General features: G+C 37.5%; 1 protein-coding gene across 1 annotated transcript; it reads left to right on the top strand.

Moving 5' to 3' along the window:
• Positions 1 to 11: 11 nt before the first annotated feature.
• Positions 12 to 19,426, top strand: SLC30A5 (solute carrier family 30 member 5). The gene is made up of 15 exons (XM_010175545.1): positions 12 to 178; positions 2,068 to 2,134; positions 3,419 to 3,504; positions 4,907 to 4,994; positions 6,764 to 6,851; positions 8,114 to 8,190; positions 9,348 to 9,518; positions 10,133 to 10,421; positions 10,788 to 10,996; positions 12,076 to 12,233; positions 12,856 to 12,985; positions 14,460 to 14,685; positions 16,102 to 16,328; positions 18,250 to 18,378; positions 18,975 to 19,426. Exons 2-15 carry the CDS (start codon positions 2,081 to 2,083, stop codon positions 19,143 to 19,145), a joined length of 2,103 nt encoding a protein of 700 aa, XP_010173847.1. The 5' UTR covers positions 12 to 178; positions 2,068 to 2,080; the 3' UTR covers positions 19,146 to 19,426.
• Positions 19,427 to 20,162: the final 736 nt, after the last annotated feature.

Below are 20,162 nucleotides of genomic sequence, written 5' to 3'. Positions count from 1 at the left end.
CGGAGGGCGGTGGCGTGTGCGTGGTCGCGGGTGTGAACTGCCCTGTCTCTTGCAGGCTGACTCGGTACATCGTGCTGCTGTGCTTCACCAAGTTTCTGAAAGCCGTGGGGCTGTTTGAATCCTACGACCTTCTGAAAGCGGTCCACCTCGTGCAGTTCATCTTCATAGTGCAGCTGGGGTGAGTGCGCAGGAGGTGAAGCCTCGACTGCCACTGTGACTGCACATGTTGTCAACAGTGTTCTTTGTCAGCTTTGTCACGTTTATACCCTGCATTAGGTTATTGCCAGTTAATCAAGGAGGAGATGAAATAGTAGTGGATCCAGGAAACACTGTTCATAGCAGTGTTTTTCCTTCATATCTTTGCTCACTGTAATTTCAGAATCATAGAATATCTCAAGTTTGAGCAGACCTGTAAGGATCATCAAGTCCAACTCCCTCCTTCTCACAGAACTACCTTAAACAAAACCATACGACTAAGCATCGTCCATATGCTCCTTGAACTCTGACAGGCTTGGTGCCGTGATCACTTTATGGGGAGCCTGTCCCAGTGACCAACCACCCACTCACTGAAGAATCTTTTCCTAGCGCCCAATCTGGACTTGCCCTCAGGCAGCTTCAGTCCATCTCCTCATGTCCTATCACTGCTCACCAGGGAGAGATCAGCACCTCTCTCTCCGCTGGCTCCCACAAGGTCATTGTAGACTGCAATGAGATCATCCCTCAACCTTCTCTTCTCCAAGCTGAGTAAACCAAGTTACCTCAGTTGCCCCTCCTAAGTCTTGCCCTGAGACCTTTCACCGTTGTGGTTGCCCTTCTGTGGACGCACTAATAGCTTGATGTCCTTATACTGAGTCACCAGAAACTGCGGGTGGTACTCAAGGTGAGGCCACACCCTTGCACCGTAGAGTGGGACAATCACCTCCCTCGACTGGCCGGCTATGCTCTGCTTGATGCAGCCCAGGACGTGGTTGGCCCCTTGGGCTGCCAGCGCACACTACTGACTCATAATCAACTTGCCATCAACCCAGATCCCTTTTGGGTTGATGGCAAGTTGATGTCTTTTCTGCTTTCCACCCTCTTGTCTCCCAGTTTGTATATATAACCAGGATTACTCTGTCCCAGCTGGGGAATTCAGCACTTGCTCTTGTTAAATTTCATACGGTTGATGATTGCCCAGCCCTCTAGTCTATCCCCATCTCTCTGTAAGGCCTCTCTGCCCTCAAGAAACTTCATAGTTTTTGCTACTTCAAAACTGGTCACATTATGACAGTACTGATCATAGGAAACTCAGGCGTATCTGAATTTTCTTAAGAAGGGTGTAAAAGAAAAGCTTCCAATTTGTATTCTGTAGTTTTTAGAAGCTTCAACTGGTATTTTTCCCTGATTGAAAGCTAAAGTGTAGAAACTGATTGGGCATACACAGAAACAACCTTTACAGACACAATCCTTCTTCATGTTTACCTGATAAGATGTGGAAGAGCATTTCTATAATAAGCTTGGCAGAGTTGGAATGCTTGTAATCGCATTTTTTCCTTTTATTTCAAATTTGTTTACATTTCTGGGCTTCTTGCTTGCATGTTCCCAAGCACCATATTTTTTTTTTCATCACCACTTACTCCTGATCACGGTTGATGAAGGTCCGTGCTGTTTCTTACCATTTCTAACAAGACTGTATTCAGCATTCTGTATGTGCATAAGCCTTTGGGTGTGTGTATCTTGCTAGTAAAAAACATAGTATTATTTCTCCTCAAAAATTCTGAGATCAGATATTTTGATATTTGTAAATCACAGGTAGACTCTCATTAGCCATTCTCTGAAGAACTGGCATTTAAAGTTGACCAGAAATTAAGTTCACCTGTCATCACCTTTGTACTGGTATCTGACATCTGTAATGCAGCAGGGAAAATAAAACCAGTGAGTGTGGTCAGTGTGGCCTTTCTATGAAAAATGTAGAGGAAACCGTTTTGTAAACTGAGCCCGATGTGAGAGACCTAGGTATTTAGAGCTGGTTTGAATAAAAAGCTGACTGCTAATACACTAACAGAAAAAACTTTCTCCTTTTAATAGGTCTGCCTTTTTTATGGTTTTGTTTCAAAAACCATTTTCTTCTGGAAAAGTGGTAACAAAGCGTCAGGTGAGTTGACATCTGTAATAGTGATTTACATCTTTGTAGATATTTTTGACAATGTGGCTCTTGCCAAAAATTAAAGCAGAATAAATCACTTGGAAGATGTCGACCTAACTTTGTGTCTAGTGCACTGTGAAAAACAAATCAGCATTTCTAGCTTTTGTCAGCTCCTTTTGAGAGTGTTGTGAAAAGATTAGTCCTTGTCTCCATATAAGCATCTGTTTTGAGGATTGGATTTTCAGAAAGAGCTTAGTCTACTTGGCTGACTTGGGCAGTTTAGAAGGGCAGTTTCTGAACTGCCAGAGTGTCAAAGTGCTCTAAGTCACGTCCCCCGTGCCAAAAGAGTGCTTTCTGTGTGGTGTGTTGTGATAAGGAGCTAGTCTAACTGCTCTTCAGACCCACGTTGAGTTCCCAGTATGCCAAGAAGTTAGAGAAGGCTAGAGTTTGCTGTTGTGTGAGAAAGAGATGCTCTTCACCTGCTCCATATTCATCTTGGTTTTATGTAATTATGTGCCCAAAAACTTGAGCTATGCACAGTGTTGGCCGTGTATGTGCTAAGTAGAGGGAATCTGAAGGACAGCCTCAGAAGCGTTCCAGATGTCCACTGTCTTCATGGTTAGACACGTATGGCAAAATTTTAAAGTGTGAACAGGAATAAATTACAGCTTTGATTTGTGTTCAGAAAAATCTGTCCACTTATTATTTTACTATTACAAAAAAAAAAAATCTGGATTTTGAAGATGTGATGTTTGTCATAGGCACTTTGTCTCATTTAATGTATTTCCAAAATTAATTACTTTTCTTCAGAAACTTGCATTTGAAGTTAATGTGTTGAATAGCTGAATTGTAACCTGCTTCCTGAAGAAAGAATTTAACACATGCATAAATATTTGTAGACTTAGGGTCTTAGTCTCTTTATCTTGGACAATTTATCTAGTTTTATTCATGTTTATCAAATATATATACAATAGATTACAAAATAGCATCTTTGACAGGTAAATGGACTGGATTTTTGTCAGGCTTTTTGTTAAAGAGATCTCAGACTATACTATAGAATCTAGTACTGTGGAGGAAGAGAATTCAATAATTCTGGTTCATCATATGTCGAAACAAACCTTAGCTGCCTGGCAAAGTAAGTAAGAAGATCATTATACTCCACATTTTGCAGAACTTGCAGAGCGTATGTTTTCCCCTCTATTTCAACAGCTACTGTGCTAAAAGAATGCTAACAATGGAGTGTTTATTTTAACAGTGTGGAGAAAATGATAATGAAATACCTTTCTTTTGTAGTGGATCAAAATTTTTAAGCATGCTGTTGTGGGATGTATCATTTCACTCTTGTGGTTTTTTGGCCTTACTCTTTGTGGACCACTGAGGTAAATATATATTTACTGTAAAGAATGTTTTCTCTTTTTAGGCAAAGTTTTGTGATCTTTCCCTGTCTAGCACATTTGCTTTTTGTTTTCTGTCCACCAGCCCATGATCCCAGTCTCTTGCTTTATTTTATGAAGTGAATCTTCGTGCTTTTTCCTGTGAACTCTGTTTTGCTTGGGAAGGCTACATAAAACTTTCTGTAGAACTTGTACATTCATTCTTTGACAGGATACTAGTGAAATTCTTGATAGTGCTTAAACTGTTGGTGTGAGTGATACAGTAAGACTACTGACTGCTTTACTGAGTGTAATTTTCATCATTTGCCTAGTCTTATTTATGGAACCCTAATTGTTTATGTAACTGTTTTAAGTCCATGGCTTGACAGCTAGTGATAGCAGCTTGTATTCCTGTGCCAGAACTAGAATCAATTTCTGCATTTGTTGCAGGACACTGCTTTGTCTGGTCATATGCCTGTGGTGTGTTGGAATTGTGTTGCATTACTGCATATACTCCAAGTAAAATCACCTGTGCTGTTAGTTAGCAGTGCTGAGTAACTGTAAAAGAATAACATTAGACTTCTAAAAATGAAGGTTAATGTATTAGAAAGCATCTTTTATTAGAGAGAGGAAGGTAAAGCCTTAAATGATACATTTTATGAAGTTGAAGTTTTATCCTCTACACAGGAGAAGGCATACCTGAGAATAATAGTACTCATTAAGAATACTAATGAATGTTGCAGTCTTCCCAAACAGAACCAGTAACGTGGGCCCTAGCAGGTTGTATTGCTGTGTGGAGAATGGCAGAAGCATTTTGTAAACTTGACAGCATTTATTACTTTCATGTTCTGCTCTGAAGAGCTGTCAGTGTAGCTTGTTAGTCAGTCTTTGCTATCTGAAGGAGACAGATGGTGTGCAAGTTAGAATTTTTTGTTTTCCACAACTAGGAGGTTCTGAGGTTGCATAAACTACTAAACCATCAACACCTCAACGAACAGAATACAATACAGCAGAACAGGACCTCTTTTTTTGTGGGAGACGGAAACTTTGGTTTAGAGGAGATATTGTAATGGAAATAATAATTCTATCTTGAGCAAGTTAGTATCTTCTTGTGTTAGTAGAAGAACGTACAATTTAAAGTAATCTATAAATGAATAATTTTAATTTGTTCCCTGAGTTAGGAAGTTCTTTGTTTTGTGATGTATTTAGCTGTCTGCAGCTACATCTGTTGCTGGTGAAGGCAAACAGATTTGCATTTATCCTTTACAATTGTTTAAACTTGCTGTTGAAATCACAGCATAAAACTTTGACTGCTCTGTCATTGAATTTTAGCTGAAATAATACATATCAGGCTTCTGAGGTAAACTCCTTTTAAGCCAATGTAAGTGTTTCTTTCACTTTTTTATAGGACATTATTGCTGTTTGAGCACAGTGATGTGGTTGTGCTGTCACTCCTTAGTGTCTTGTTCACAAGCTCAGGTGGAGGACCAGCAAAGGTATTTAAAATTTATTTTACCACATGTTAAAAATAGTGAATGCTGTAAATTCGAGTACTTACTTACCTGGAACAAACAGGGTTTTGTACCTAAGTTGACAGAAACTGTGCCTTATTTTAGTTTAATTAGTGGTGAAATGACAAGATTTACCACTTGAAATAATAACTACGACATTAAGAGAGAAACAGTGGATGAAGCTGTTGGAGATCCATGCACATATCTGAGATTTTCTGTTTGTAGGCAGAAAGGAACCTTGAGAATGATTTTTGCACTTCAGCATTCTTTGTGATGGGATTTTAGGTTCAAACTGACAAAAGGACATATGTGCTTGTAGTGGTCCTGGCCTTTAGGCATGGAAGCCAGCAATACAGTCTCCAGATTCCTGCCTAGCCTCTTCAGTGTCTCTAGCTTTTCACATACTTTTGTTCTTCTCCTGACAAAAAGTTCTGTAAGTACTGTAATGTCTGCATGAGCCTGTGTGTGCTGAATACTTGGGCTCAGTCTTTCACTTAATCAGAGAGCTATACTTGAAACATTGAGTCCCATTACACACAGTTTTGCAAGATGTTCACCAACTGTGCCTAATCGGTCCTAAATGGAATGAGCTCATCCCAATACCTAGCATTCTTGGCCATTTTTCCTCAAAAACAGTACTAATGGGAGGAAGATACCTTGTGAGGTCATATACCTGAGCCTAGAGTACTTGCTGTGTAAGAGAAAGTCTGGCTTTGATGCCACGTCAGGCTGGGAGTTTTGAAATCTGTCTCATAACTGCTGCTGGAGTCCCCTGATCACTTTTAGGCTGGCGTTAGAGTGAATAGCAGTCATTTCATCTGACACTCAATGCACACCCCCCTCAAATTCAGATGCTCAGTGCATCCAGCATAAAGCTTTTAACCTAGAAGGCAATTTTTTTCTGCAACCATCCGCCCAAAGGGCAAATGTAGAGCTTCAGAGAGGTTCTTTGTCAATCTGTATCTTAGTGGGCTATGCTTGGCAGTTAAGCTGCATGTCTAAGGTAGCAGAAACAAGGGAGCAATAAGCCTGTTGACTGTTTCGGCTTTATGAAGTGAGCTGTGGCAAAGATGAGTCAGCTGACTTTCCAAAACATGAATGTGATAGCTGTACTTGATTTCAGAAGGTGGATTTTTAGTAATTTTTAGCTGTAGAGCTCAGTGTTTTGCCAGGATGATGAATACCAAAATTGCCTTTTTTTACGTCACTGTGGTGAAAGCTCTGGGAGCTGGGATTGCACAGTTACCTCTGTCACTTCCTCACAAAAGCACTGCGGAGCTCTGCTTTCTCAGAGCCTTTGCACAGTGCTCTAGCTTTTACTTCCCACAAGACAAAACACTACAATTTCTCCACTAGATCTTGTTTATAGCCCCTTGATGCTACACAGTATTAAATTGTCAGACTTAAGTAGTCCTGCGTTCTGGCAAGCAGAAACACACCACGAAGAAGGAAGCGATCAAGCAGAGTTTGTAAGATACAGGCTTCTGGCTTGTTACAGTGGTGATTTGCCCTGAGTTATCTGATAAATCTAAAAAGCAGAATAAATATAAAATTATATTGTCAAGGTCACTTCTTCCAAAAAATCTTTTTTTTCCTAACATTTTTCTCACTGAACTAAAATATGCTTACATTGATCTGGAAAGGGAGCAGGAGGGGGCTGATTTCCTGGATTTTTTTTAACATTAATCTGTTACAGAATATCATAACAATATTTGGGATTCTTTGAGGTTTTTTGTTTTGGTTTTTTTTTACAGACAAGAGGTGCTGCGTTTTTCATCATAGCTGTCATCTGCTTACTGCTTTTTGATAATGATGACCTCATGGCTAAAATAGCCGAACATCGTATCCTTTCTTGTTGTGTGTAAGAGCAAGTGCCTGTTATTACTGGAGCAGAGAGAATGTGAAATTGAATGCACTGAATTAAATATGCTTGCACTTTTTTACAGGAATCTTACCTTTCAAGAGTATTATAGCATAAGATTTTACTTTTACATCTAAATAATGATACTTACAGCCAAATGAATGGCATTGCTTACTTTGTTGATAACTTAGAACACAGCTATAGATTTTAAGCTGTAGTTAAAGGCTCGCTGCCCATTTGCACGTATCAGACCATTTAGGATTACCAGAAACTTTTTTGATCAGCTTTCATTTTTTTTTTAGAAATTCTAGACATAATGGCTGTAGCCTAAGTGGGTGCAGTAAATGGTTGACAGCCTGGCTGGCAGTCTTTTTGGTATATCCAGAAAGTTTGTTTTGTGCTTTTGCAAACATGGTAATCTCAGCTCAGCTGCTAAACTGGAAAGTGATGTGAAATAACCTGCAGTAGCTCCAACAACAATGGACTTTAAACTGCAAACGGAAGCCAGCTAACATGCTTTCAAAGCTACTGAGTTAATTTGAAGTGATTCTGAAGTAAGTTTTTAACAGGTCTTCTCGTCATAATGAAGTGTACTGACAAAAAGTGATACATCTAAGGATGGGCGGTAAAAGCAAACAAGGTGAAAGTAAACTTTCTCAGAGAAGGATGAAAACATGGAATTAGAGATGCAGATGGTATATTCAGGAATAGTATTGATTAACCCACTGAGTTTTCAGTGAGTAAATTCATTGTTAAAGTGCCCTCTAGTAATTTTCCTAGAAGCTATCATTATTTTAATCTTTGCTGGATTGTGCTTGTCAATCACTCTTTGTTTTCTAAAGTTTATAAATATTTAGAAACTGGAAAGGTATAGATCATATTTTAGACACATCACTGTTTCAGTGCTTATAGTGAAAATCAGTATAATTTTTAATGCTGTTGAGTATATCTTTCAAAGTCTGGTTGCCAAAATTAACATAAATTCTGTATTGTGACTACTGTGCAGTCTTTAACAGTGACTCTGTTCTCATGTTTTAAAATACTCTTTAAAAAAAAAATATTTTTAACTATTTATTTTCTATGGAAGTATTTTTGTATTTCCTAAATTTTAAGGATCTGACGAACCTTAAAGCTCAGTTTGCTTACTTCTGCTTCCCATGGTCTTCTGATATGTCTACCTGTTCTTTGGTTTTAAAAAAAAAATCATCACATGAAACTCTTCCTTAATTTTTTTTTTATTTAGCTGAGGGACATCATGACAGTGCTCTTACTCATGTTCTGTATACAATCATTGCTTTCCTGGGTGTTGCAGATCACAAGGTAAAGAACTTGTGTTTTAGTAGGTTAATATTTATCTAAATTTTGTAGGTAAGAATTTCAGCAGCTCAGAGCTAATCCAGGTCTAAATGAAAACCGAAGAAGTTCAGTATCCCCACCCCATGTTGGAATTGAACTAGTACTGTAATTTTTTCATCTTGATTGAGTACAAGCATCTTCAATACAGCAAACCAAACCATACAATATTCAACTTGTATAGCTGATAAGGACTTTACTGTAATGCACAACCTAAAAAGTCTCATTAAAATTATCTTGAAGTACTCCATGTCATCAGTGTTCTGGATGTTCATAACTTTTCTTGCTCAGTTTTGGTGTCTGTGTTTTGTTGCTGCTTCTTGTCTTTGCCTAGTCTTACTTTAGACTAGGCACTTGTATTTGAAGACACAGATTCTGATACTTCTCAGTAGTATAATCCCATTATAATTAGTGGCATGGATAACTAAGTATCAAAATCTGACTGTATCAGATTGACCTGGCTGATTGTGTTGTTCTGTGAGGTTCGGCTTGTTGCTAAAGTGGCTGCGCTGAGGGCTAAAACAGGAAAAAAAATATATGGAGCAGCTGAGAAAGTATTAGTATAAAAATAAATCATATGTTAGAGAGACTGGTAACTGCACAAAGCAAGTGTAATCTAAGGGAGATGAGATGCTGTGTGTGTATCTTGTGATTCATTTATAGAATAATTTTGAAAGAAAATGTTGTGAAGAAGTATCATCTGGTGCAGTTAAAGGTAAGCAAGTAAAAAAGTTATGAAAGGATTAGAAGCCAAAAGTGACATGACAGTTTTGGGGTTTACATACACTTTCAGCAGTTTTTTGGTAATGGAAGATGGGGAAACCCAGTTTTGTGTGATTTTTCTTTTTCCTCGTATGCTGTTTGCTACCAGTTTGCTGCTGTTGTATGCCAGTTAACACTGTTGAGAGGTTTAAACTTATTAGGCTGTTGTGAATAGGTATAACCATGTATGCTATAATACTGGTTTTTAACTAGAGTAACAATTTAAAGAAATATTCTGTCTCGGGCTTTTGTTAAGAAGTTGAAGGAGAGCATATTAATCTTTTTTCATGTAAGTGTCACTTTGTTTAGAGTGAGATATTTGGCTCTCAAGAAATGCTAATGGGATCCTTCTGTGTTTCCAGGGCGGAGTACTGCTTCTGGTACTGGCATTGTGCTGTAAGGTTGGTTTTCACATGGCTTCCCGAAAACTATCTGTAGATGTAGGTGGAGCCAAGCGTCTTCAAGCTTTGTCTCATCTTGTTTCTGTCCTTCTGTTGTGCCCATGGGTCATTGTTCTCTCTCTGACAACAGAGGTAAGATAGCAAGTATAAAAAGAAATCATTTTTTGTAATGCTTCTGCTTCTGAAATGCAATTTAAATCTTTCCTTTAAAATATCTTTAAAATCACCAAAGTTGCCATCTTTATTTTTCTAGTAAGCTCTGTTTTAAATTTTTCTTCTGTATTTTGATGTGTATCTGTACAATACCCTGATTTCCTCTTTCATGTGATAACTTTATTTCGTCTTTCTAGCTCAGATATTATATCCTGGATTCATATACTAACATTGCACAATTACTAATGACTGTATAAATACAGGACTCTTATTCCTGAGGAGGAGATTATTATGATTTAAAGACATGTTTGTTATGCCTGCTTAGGGAGAGTAGACTGTTGCAAACACGGCATTGCATATGGCATTGCTTTTAAACACATTAAAGTATTTAACATACTGTAGTCCGTATTAGCTATATATGTCTTTCTATAGCTGGAATGTTGGGTTTATATGATAAATGGAAAGTATAAAAATATTCATGTTTTGATGGATTGCTGAAAACATTTGTAGTGAAAGTGAATTAGATTTAGTGCTGTACATACTGTCATGTCTAATGGTGAACAATCCTGTTTGAAATGTATTTTTTGTTGCAGAGTAAAGTAGAGTCTTGGTCTTCTCTCATCATGCCTTTCGTAACAGTCATCTTTTTTGTTGTGATCCTGGATTTCTACGTGGAGTCCATATGCTCTGTCAAAATGGAAGCTTCCACATGTGCTCGATACGGATCCTTTCTTATTTTCATTAGTGCACTGCTTTTCGGCAACTTTTGGACACATCCAATCACAGACCAGCTTCGGGCTATGAACAAGCCACCGCACCATGAAAGCACAGAGCATGTTCTTTCTGGAGGGGTGGTAGTGAGTGCCGTCTTCTTCATTTTGTGTGCGTATTCTTATTTATCCTTTAGTAAACCTGTTGTCTGTGTGACTAGGAAGCCAGTCAGAAAATGGATGTGCCTAGAATTCTTTTGGATGAGCTTTCATGGATTCTTTTGAATAAAAAGAGCCTGCAACTTTGTGCTCTTTTACTGTCAGTCTACAAAAAAAGAATGTAATAGATCTGTTCTGTTGTGGAAGTGATGATCTAATCTTGCATAGCAATGAAATCTAATGAGAAACCTCAAGATAAAGTTGACAATCACTTTGCTGCCTACAAATTTCATGTAAGCTTGTATTGCTGATAAAACGCATTGTAAAATAGCAGTGAAGCTTAGAAACAGCAACAAAAACTTCAATACTTTCCTTGCAGCTGCCAATATCCTGTCCTCCCCCTCCAGGAAAGGGCAGAAAGGTACTCTTATTGGCTATTCCCCTGAAGGCACTCCTCTCTATAACTTCATGGGTGATGCATTACAGCACAGCTCGCAGTCGTTACCCCGGTTTATTAAGGAGTCACTGAAACAAATCCTTGAGGAGTATGATTCTAGGCAGATCTTCTATTTCTTGTGCCTGAATCTGGTAAGTGCATGTTTTTTTTCAAAGCAAATCACAGTAGTGCATACATAGTACAGTAAGAAGAGTTATTCTTTAAAAGGTTGCCGTGATTGATTGTTTTTAAAGTGACCCTTGATAGAGTAGTTTCCTTAGATGGAATGTTGAAACAGTTTAGATTGGTATGCTAATGTTACAGTAAGTGGTAAGTCACTTTGATTTGTTGTTACAGTGTGTCAGTGGTTCTACATGCAACTGTTATAGCAGTAAGTATGATGGTACCTTTAAGAAAAGGTATCTCAATGTTACCAGCAGACAAGCTGAAACTAATAAGGCCTTCAAGGATGGGGACAGCAAAATAGTAAGCGTGGGATTGGCTAGTGTAATTTTGGAGTAGGCTGCTTTTATTTCTAGCTTCTCTTTTTCAAATAGCAAAAGATCATGCAATAAGCAAGGTTGATAGAACCTCATTTGCAAAGATCTCTCTTGGTTTTTTTGGCAGTTATCCAAGAAAATAGGAGAAGCTTGAAGTATAACTTTAAGGAATTCCATTATGAAATATGAAAGATAAAAAAGAAAGTATAGACAGGCCAGTTAATAATAATAAATCGTACAGGGAAAGTGTGTGTATTGAAAACATAGTTTCCTCGTGTACCCTTCTCAAAACTAATTATAAAGATTTAAACAGTCAAACAGTTAGTGAAGAAAATTTTTACAGAACAGCTGTATAGACAGCATTGCTTTTACACCAATAATAGATCAGATCAGAGTTGTTAGGTTGTTTAATGACAAAATGCTTAAAACTTTGTCTGCACAATGTTAGTTTAAAATTCTAAATGATAACTTAAATCTACTTCTGTAGAAGGTTGTTTTCTTAGGTCTAAGGCTTTTGGGAAGGTAGGTTCAAAAATGTCTCTTCATAGACTTGGAATGTATCACTTATTTTTGTTTCATTGGAAGAGGGAGAAAATGGTCTAGATATACTAAGAACGGTACCTTAGAAAACTATCAAGTGACCTATAAAAAGAGTTTCCTGCTAACTACCAAGACATTAAATTACAAGTTAATAATGCTCAAGGAAAAATTCAAACTCTCTTTTGTTTTAGGCTTTCACTTTTGTGGAGCTTTTTTATGGAGTATGGACCAATAGCCTTGGTCTTATTTCTGATGGATTTCACATGCTTTTTGATTGTTCTGCATTAGTGATGGGGCTTTTTGCAGCTCTGATGACAAGGTGGAAAGCAACTCGCATATTTTCCTATGGGTATGTATGTTACATTCTTTAAGGACAATCTACTTGCTCCTTTTTAAAATGCCCTGCTGTAAATATCTGTTTGGGGTATTTTAATGGTGCATGCTTCTGTGGGTTTTTTACTGTGTCTCTTCTGTTTCGCTTGTGTTTATCCTATTCCTGTCTTACCCAGTGAATAAGTGTCTGAAATGTAATTTTCATTTATCTCTACAAATAAAACTTCACCACGGTATTATGTGGAAATTTCTTCACTCTATATATCTATGTATGTCAAAAAAAAAAATATGTTGAAAGTCAGTGTTTATATAAGGATTGCAATTGTGCTGACGTGATCAAAATCTTTATGGTTAATTTGCATAGCAGTTTAGCAGTTTGAAGCCCTGAATGTGCAGTATATGTTAAAAAAATACATTATTATAGCTTTATACTGTTCATGTTTGGACAGTTGCAAACTACGTACCTCTTGGTCAGAAATAGATAACCCAGAAATTAAGGCATGATTTTGTGGCATTGTAGAAAAAAATCAAAGCAATCTTAATGCTGTATTAAATGTATTATAACTTTATTTGTTAGAACTTTGAAATTTGTTCAGAGTAGCTGTTCTTCACTCAAAAGTACATATGTTTGCTTTCAGGTATGGCCGTGTAGAAATTCTCTCTGGATTTATTAATGGCCTCTTTCTGATGGTAATTGCTTTCTTTGTCTTTATGGAATCAGTGGCCAGACTGGTGGATCCTCCAGATATAGATACAAATATGCTAACTGTAAGTTTTATCATTCTGTTTGAATGTTGTTTGACAGTTAATGGTTCATTTATGTTCATCTTAGTTAAAAAAAAAAAAAGTTAAGGAGGCTAAAATTGCATATGCAAGAGATGTAAACCTTGTCTTGACTTTTTAACATATTCTAATTTTAAAATGTGAACTACATCTAGTTTTAAAATATGAAAGTATATAGGGGGTGAATGTAATTTCATTGTACCAGTTAAATTGGGGTTTTTCTTCTAAGATGTTACAGCTCTAATCTTTTTAGATGGTAGTCTTTCTACAACAAAAGATACTAAGGAAATAATCTGTATAAGACTAAATTCGGTTCTTCTGTTATATATACTAGTGTAACTTAACACAGAAAAGATTTTGTATTAGTCTCTGAGAAACCTCAAAAATCATCCAGAATTCATAGCCTTATGCTGAGTTACTGTGGCATAAACAATCAAGAAGCTGTGTGTAGCTAATCTTAATTATACCTGTGTCTCTCTACTTTCCACAGCCTCTTCAGAGGCTCCTCAGTTAAATTTTCAAGCTTCCATCCCTTTCTTTCAAATGCAATAGTTCATTTTCTTCTATTATTTTTTGTTACGGAATTCTGCAAATCCAAGCCTTCATTTGTCATGTTTCAAGCTTTGCTTGTTTTCTCTCCCGTGCACGCACACAAATTGGTGCTCTCCCGCTCTCTTCAGTAACAAGGGGAAACATTTTTGTGTAGGCACAATTAGAAATGCGCATTGCTGGAGTCAATGCCTGATTTTTTTTTTTCTTTTTAATCCTCAATATTTGCTCCATTTTCACTTTGGGTTTTGTTTGTTGGTGGTGGGAGGGGTTACTCCCTCTACATGAGCGGAGTCTGTGTAGCCAAGGAATGGTCTAATAACCGACAAGCAGGATTTGCTTAACTCCTTTGTTACCTGGAATTAGTCTTAATCTATGCTAGTTTTTCAAGAGAAGAGTAGAAAAATAGACAGACAGATAAAAACACAACTCAACCAATAAAGCAGTAGTTGCTGTCTTCAGGTAGGTACATTTTTAAATGAGACTGCCCTAGAAATGATACACAATTTAAATTTTTTTTTACAATGAAAGCAAAGCAAAGCTTGTATTCAAACTACTTTATCTCTTTTTGAAAGTAGCTAAAATCGATCACTCCTTCTTAAAAATAAATTTGCTATCTTGTCCTGATTTGTGGATACTAAGTTTTGCATTTTGGTTGTGGTTATTGAGTAGTTTGGGGAGGTTGGAGAGAATTAGATTTTTTTGAGAAGGAAAGAAAATGCCTTTCAAACCAGCTTGTATGCTGAAAGGAATATGATGAGGAATCCACATTAGAATAATCCTTCTGTTGATGTTAATGCTTCCACAGTTTTCCTTTATTAGGTGTACCTAATTATTGCCATGTTCTAGAAAATGAACTTGAACTCCTGGGAAGATGTAGTGATGTTAACGACTTTTCTCCCCCTCACAGCCGGTCTCTGTTGGAGGGCTGATCGTAAACCTTGTTGGTATCTGTGCCTTTAGCCACGCTCACTCCCACGGGGCTTCTCGGGGAGGTTGTCACTCACACGATCACAGCCACTCTCACCACGGGCACAGCCACAGCCATGGGCATGGCCATTCCCACAGTGACCATGGGCACAGCCATGGACATTCCCACGGGGCTTCTGGAGGAGGCATGAACACCAACATGAGAGGCAAGTACAGGTGGTTGAATCATAAATGGCATATGTGATTTCTAGCAGACTTTGAAGATTTTCAGAACCAGACCCGGTACTATGCATCATTTTTAAAATCTCCAGAGGTAATCTGGCAGCCATTTAATGTGGCATACGTGAATTTCTCAAACTGTTTCTTCATTAATGAGTTTAACTTGAAGAAACATAACTTGAAATGCTTCTTTGCATAGCTTTTTTAGATGTGGGTAATACCTAAAGACCAATAAATAGCATTAATCCACAGTATTCCATTAACATTAATAAACAGTCATTGCAACCTTATTGAAAGAATTTAAAGTCCATAGTTCTAAGTTCCATCTGGAAATGGAAGTGCAAGATCTCTCTGTATAAAGATATTACCATACTTCTAGGTATCCTGTGACAGCTGGGTGTAAAAACACTGGGGGTGGGGATAAGAAGCAGAAAAACAAATGCAGACCAGCTACTCTAGAATATGCTTCTATTTCTTATTCAGAAAATCAGGTGGTAAACATGAAACTGTTTTTTTGAAATCTCAAATCAGAAGCTATGCAAGAAAGGCAATATATATAAAATTTCAGCATAGCTACTTCTTAGAATTTTTTTCCCTAGTAGTTGGAAGGTAGATATTTACCAACTCCCTGGCTTATAAGAAAATGTAAAAATGAAAGAGTTTTTGTGTAAGCTTGTCAGAACATAAGCGTTTTGGCTAATAGTCTCATATTTCATTCATTATTTTATGTCCAAATTCAGCTGGCTGTTCTGTTGTCTGGCATTTTTGTGAAGTGTGTCCATACTCTCAACTATTTCAATATTGTTTGAAATCCTGACACTTAACTAGCACTGATCTTACAAATGGTTAGAGGTTCTTTTTCTGTGTCCTTTGAGTGTACAATGAGAATGCTGCCCACCATTAAGGCAGTGTAAAGGATTATTCCTAGCAGTAGCAGATAGACAGTTTTCTTTGGAAAATGAAGTTGGAGCAGAGTTGGCCTACAGAAAACAAGTGATACATTAAAATGCAGGCCAAGGCATTTACACTGATGTTATTATTCTCTGTTAAGGATCAGTAAGTCCCTCCTCTATACAGAGTTAAATGATTGCGCTGGATACTACAAATCCCACTAATAAATCAAGAGTATTCATGTTTGGTTTAATCTGCAAATCCTAGATCATTACACTGCAGAGTAAAAATGGAGTATTTTTTACATTGGTTTGTAATTAGACATTAGAAAAGGTAGATGTTTTGTTTAATTTTGCACCTGGTTAGGTAGATAGTTGCCTCTGTTTAGCTTGAGGAGGCAAAATAAATTTATTATATTTAATAAAAACCCTACTGTGTTTCTGCTGTTGAAGATGTATGTACATTTTAAACAGAACTGTTCAACTTAATTGCTCTGTTTATTTTGTTTTCAGGTGTGTTTCTGCATGTGTTAGCAGACACTCTTGGCAGTGTTGGTGTTATCGTATCCACCATATTTATTCAGCAATTTGGATGGCTCATTGCTGATCCGCTCTGCTCTCTTTTTATTGCTACACTGATTTTTCTTAGTGTTATCCCACTCTTGAAAGATGCCTGTCAAGTGCTTTTGTTGAGGATACCTCCAGAACAGGAGAAAGATCTACATGCTGCTTTAGAAAAGGTCAGAACTACAATTCTAAATGTCTTCATATACAAACATACAAAGCCATAACTGTTTTTAATAATTGCTAAACTCAGGTAGTTCAGTCTGACAGCTTCTGTTGTCTTAGACAACTTCATGTCTCAGATTGTTCTAAATCTATTTTGCAGGGATGTGAGAGGATTAGGAGTGCTAATGATTACAGTTGTTTTGCGGCTAAAAAAACTTGTACTGGTTTTTGCTTTTATGGGTAGTTCATGATTCATGATGAGTATGGTAACACTGTGGGAAAGCTGCTTACTAATAAGAAAGTAACGTAGCAATTCCCAAAAGCTTGCAGCCTTTTTAAACTTGGTATTTACAGTTCAGGCTACAGGATTATATCTTGAGCCTGTAATTGGAGGTTTTCTGTTTGTCCATATCATGAAGGGCCTGGTGGTTCACAGTAGGAGACATGGCAATACTAAAGCTGTTTTTTCTAAATACTTTTTCATTCTAGTCCATTCTCTTCCTGCCTGCTGCAGTACAGTATCTGCTTTGAGGCTGTACTTAGTCTTCACTGTTGGCTCATTCGAAGTTCCTGCCCAGAATCATAGTGCAGACCTCAGTCAAAGAGTCCTCTCCAGCAAAGAACTAGTTATGTGGTTTTTAAGGATGGCATCAACTAGAAGCAGCAAGGAAGACTTTGCTGGTGGTGTCCTGTCAATTAGTAGAGGGGAAAGTGTGTTCTTGTCTGCATGAGAAAGAAAAGAATGAATGGAAATTGGCTGGCAGAGACTTACGTAATGAAAGGAAAATAAGGTGCAAAGTGGGATTTCAGAGGGAGGGAGAGGAGGACAGAAAGCAATTCTGAGAGACTGAGGAAAAATATTTTTTTGAGAACAATCAAAGAGCAATTCATTAGAAGATAATAGGAAAAGCATTTTTAAAAATACATCACAGCAAAACAATATAATTGCTGTAGGTTGACTCCATCCAGCAGCCAAGCTTCAGCACAGCCACTCACTCCCCTGCTTTACCACCACCACTGCCAGTGGGACAGGGGAAGGAACAGGAAGAGCAAAAGCAGGAGAATTCTGGGGACATTATAAAGGCAGTTTAACAGATGAAGGGGAGAGAGGAAAAAAAAGCATTGTACCACCTTCCACAAGCAGACTGATACCCAGGTAGTCTCTAAACAACAGCCACCTTGGAGGACAAAAAACCCCCTTCTTCCCTTACCCCAGATTTTTTTGCTGAACGTGTCATGCAGTATCCCTCTGGCCAGCTTGGGTCAGCTGTCTGAGCTGTGTTCCTCCCCCACTTCTTTCCCACCCCCAGATTGTTCACTGGGGCAAGGGCAGAGTGGGGAAAAAAGAGAAAGCCTTGAACAGTGCCCAGGCAGGCTTCAGCAATAGCCAAAACATTGGTGTGCTATCAGAATTGTTTTATGCACAAGTTCAGAACACAGCACCCCAGGGCTGCTGTGAAAACAAGTTCAATCCATCCCAGCCAGACCCAGTACAAAGATCCATTTCAAAAAATGATAAATTATGGGAAGATACTACATCTCTGAATTAAAGTCCAGCTGTGATAACTAAATAGCTGCTTGTCCTGGATGGTGAGCTAACAGATGCCCTAGAAATGCTTAAATGCTGACAGCTTTTTGGTTGGTTTGTCCATTGATGTTATGGTGATCAATGCACTAAATCATTTTTTTTTCAGTTACACTCTGTGGGGTTTTTAATTTAGTTTGACTTGTAGCTTCTAGTCTTTGACAGTAGTAGCAAAGTGACCTTTTAATGCTATATATTTCTGTATACAGCTTAGCTTGAAAGCTGCTTTGCTATACCTCTTTGTTTTCCTGTGAAATACTTACCACCAATATCCATGTATATACACAAGTTTAAAATGTGTCCTTAAATTAATTGTTGCTAATTAATTGTTGTTAATTTCTTTACAGATTCAAAAAATAGAGGGAGTTATATCCTACAGAGATCCTCATTTTTGGTGCCATTCTGCGAGTGTTGTGGCAGGTACAATACATGTGCAAGCGGTATCAGATGTAATGGAACAGAGAATTGTACAGCAGGTAAGGTGCAAGGTTTTTAGACCCTAATATTTTAATTTCTCACTCTGTAGCCCTTTTTCAGTCATAGACTGTAGTTTGAAGCTGCCATTTGTGTTTATTTTTATATATACTAGTTAATGTCTCAGAGCTGGTCTCTAATGCTGTACTTCCCCTTGCTTACTAGCTTCGAATTAGTTGCATAAAGTGTTTTTTTGCTACAACACCTGCTGAAATAAATGAACAAGTCTGGGGGTTTTTTTCTCACTGTTGAAAGTGGCACTACATCTGCTCTGAGTAAAGGAGGAGGAGGTGAATTCCATGCTCCAAACAGGCAGTAAACACTAGGGCTGTCTGGATGTTTATCGTGGGTTTATAACTGGCGTACTAATAACTGTCTGGCTTTTTCTTTTCCTTAAAAAGATACTTATTTCCTTATGCAAGACACTGAGAATTACCCATTATGCAGAATTTGCTAACCATACCCTCTGAAGCTAGTCTTCACTTGCCAGAAAATTTAACTCTTTATAATCTACAGTATTTAAGAGCCAGAATATTGCAAGACACCGTGAGATGCGTATAAAGTGTAATACTAAAGTTAACCATAGTGTTCTGTTCAGGTTACAGCAATTTTGAAAGATGCTGGCGTAAACAACCTAACTGTCCAGGTGGAGAAGGAAGCTTATTTTCAACACATGTCCGGACTCAGTACAGGATTTCAGGATGTCCTTGCAATGACTCAGCAACTGGAATCCATGAAATACTACAAAGATGGTACTTACATCATGTGATACAAAGTTGTGTTCACCAAAGGAGGTGTAAATCATGAAGCTGCAGGATTCCATATTCCTGTTACTTTTTGTCAGGGGATCTCGCCACGTGCATGTACAGAAACAATGTACTATATATTTCAGTTTTTTTAAGCATACTATCTTTATTAAAATTGGATCAGGATGCTTTTATAAAGGAAATAAGATGGACTTGAATATTTGCTGTATATGTGAAAATAATGGAAATCTTAAATACTGTACTTAAGTGTTTATTAAACAGAAATCTTGCAACTTGTGAGTGAGCACAGATATATTGCCTACTTTCTCTTAAGTATGGAATATCATTATGCTAATTTCATGTTAGCAGTGGGAAATGGAAGTAGTTTATATTGGAACGCAAACAATCAACTGAAAAATATTTTTCTTTTTTCCAAACATAGCTTGAAGACTCTCGAATGAAAAAAAATTACACATTTATTATGACAAGTGAAAAAAATATGAAGTAATGATTTTTGCACAGTTTGTTAGATAATAGAAATATGCAGGTTTTGTGTTATGTCTTGGCATACAAATCTGATTTCCAAACTTAAACCATCAGAGCAAATAGATCTTACAGTTTTAAATTGATATAAAATTGTTTTTTAAGGAGATAAATAAACAGGTTAACAATGAGAAACTGAGAGGGGGGAAAAATTGCAGACATTTTTCTTTTTCCTGGGAAGACTCAGAATCAAAAAAACACTCTTTAAAATTATTTTTTGTACTCTTTGTATAAATAACTGCAAATAGAATAGTTTGAAGCTTAAAGTAATTAATCAGTGAGGTCCTACCAGCCAGCTAAATTTCACCTCTTCTAAGATTTAATTGTCATTTACTTGATTTTTTTATTTTTTTAATACTGTAACACAGCCACAGCTGTGCTGTAGCCAGCTGTACCTTTGTGTGTTACCCAAGGAAGCAGTCCAGGTTTAGAATGGTGAACTGTGCCAGTAGTGTGGACTACGAAACAAACTGTAAACTGAGACTTCTCGACTGGAA

Source organism: Antrostomus carolinensis, unplaced genomic scaffold (genome assembly GCF_000700745.2).
Source record: "Antrostomus carolinensis isolate BGI_N321 unplaced genomic scaffold, ASM70074v2 scaffold35389, whole genome shotgun sequence".
Taxonomy (NCBI): Eukaryota; Metazoa; Chordata; class Aves; order Caprimulgiformes; family Caprimulgidae; genus Antrostomus; species Antrostomus carolinensis.
The sequence above is the reverse complement of the archived record's forward strand: the minus strand, read 5'-3'. Positions and strand labels throughout refer to the sequence as shown.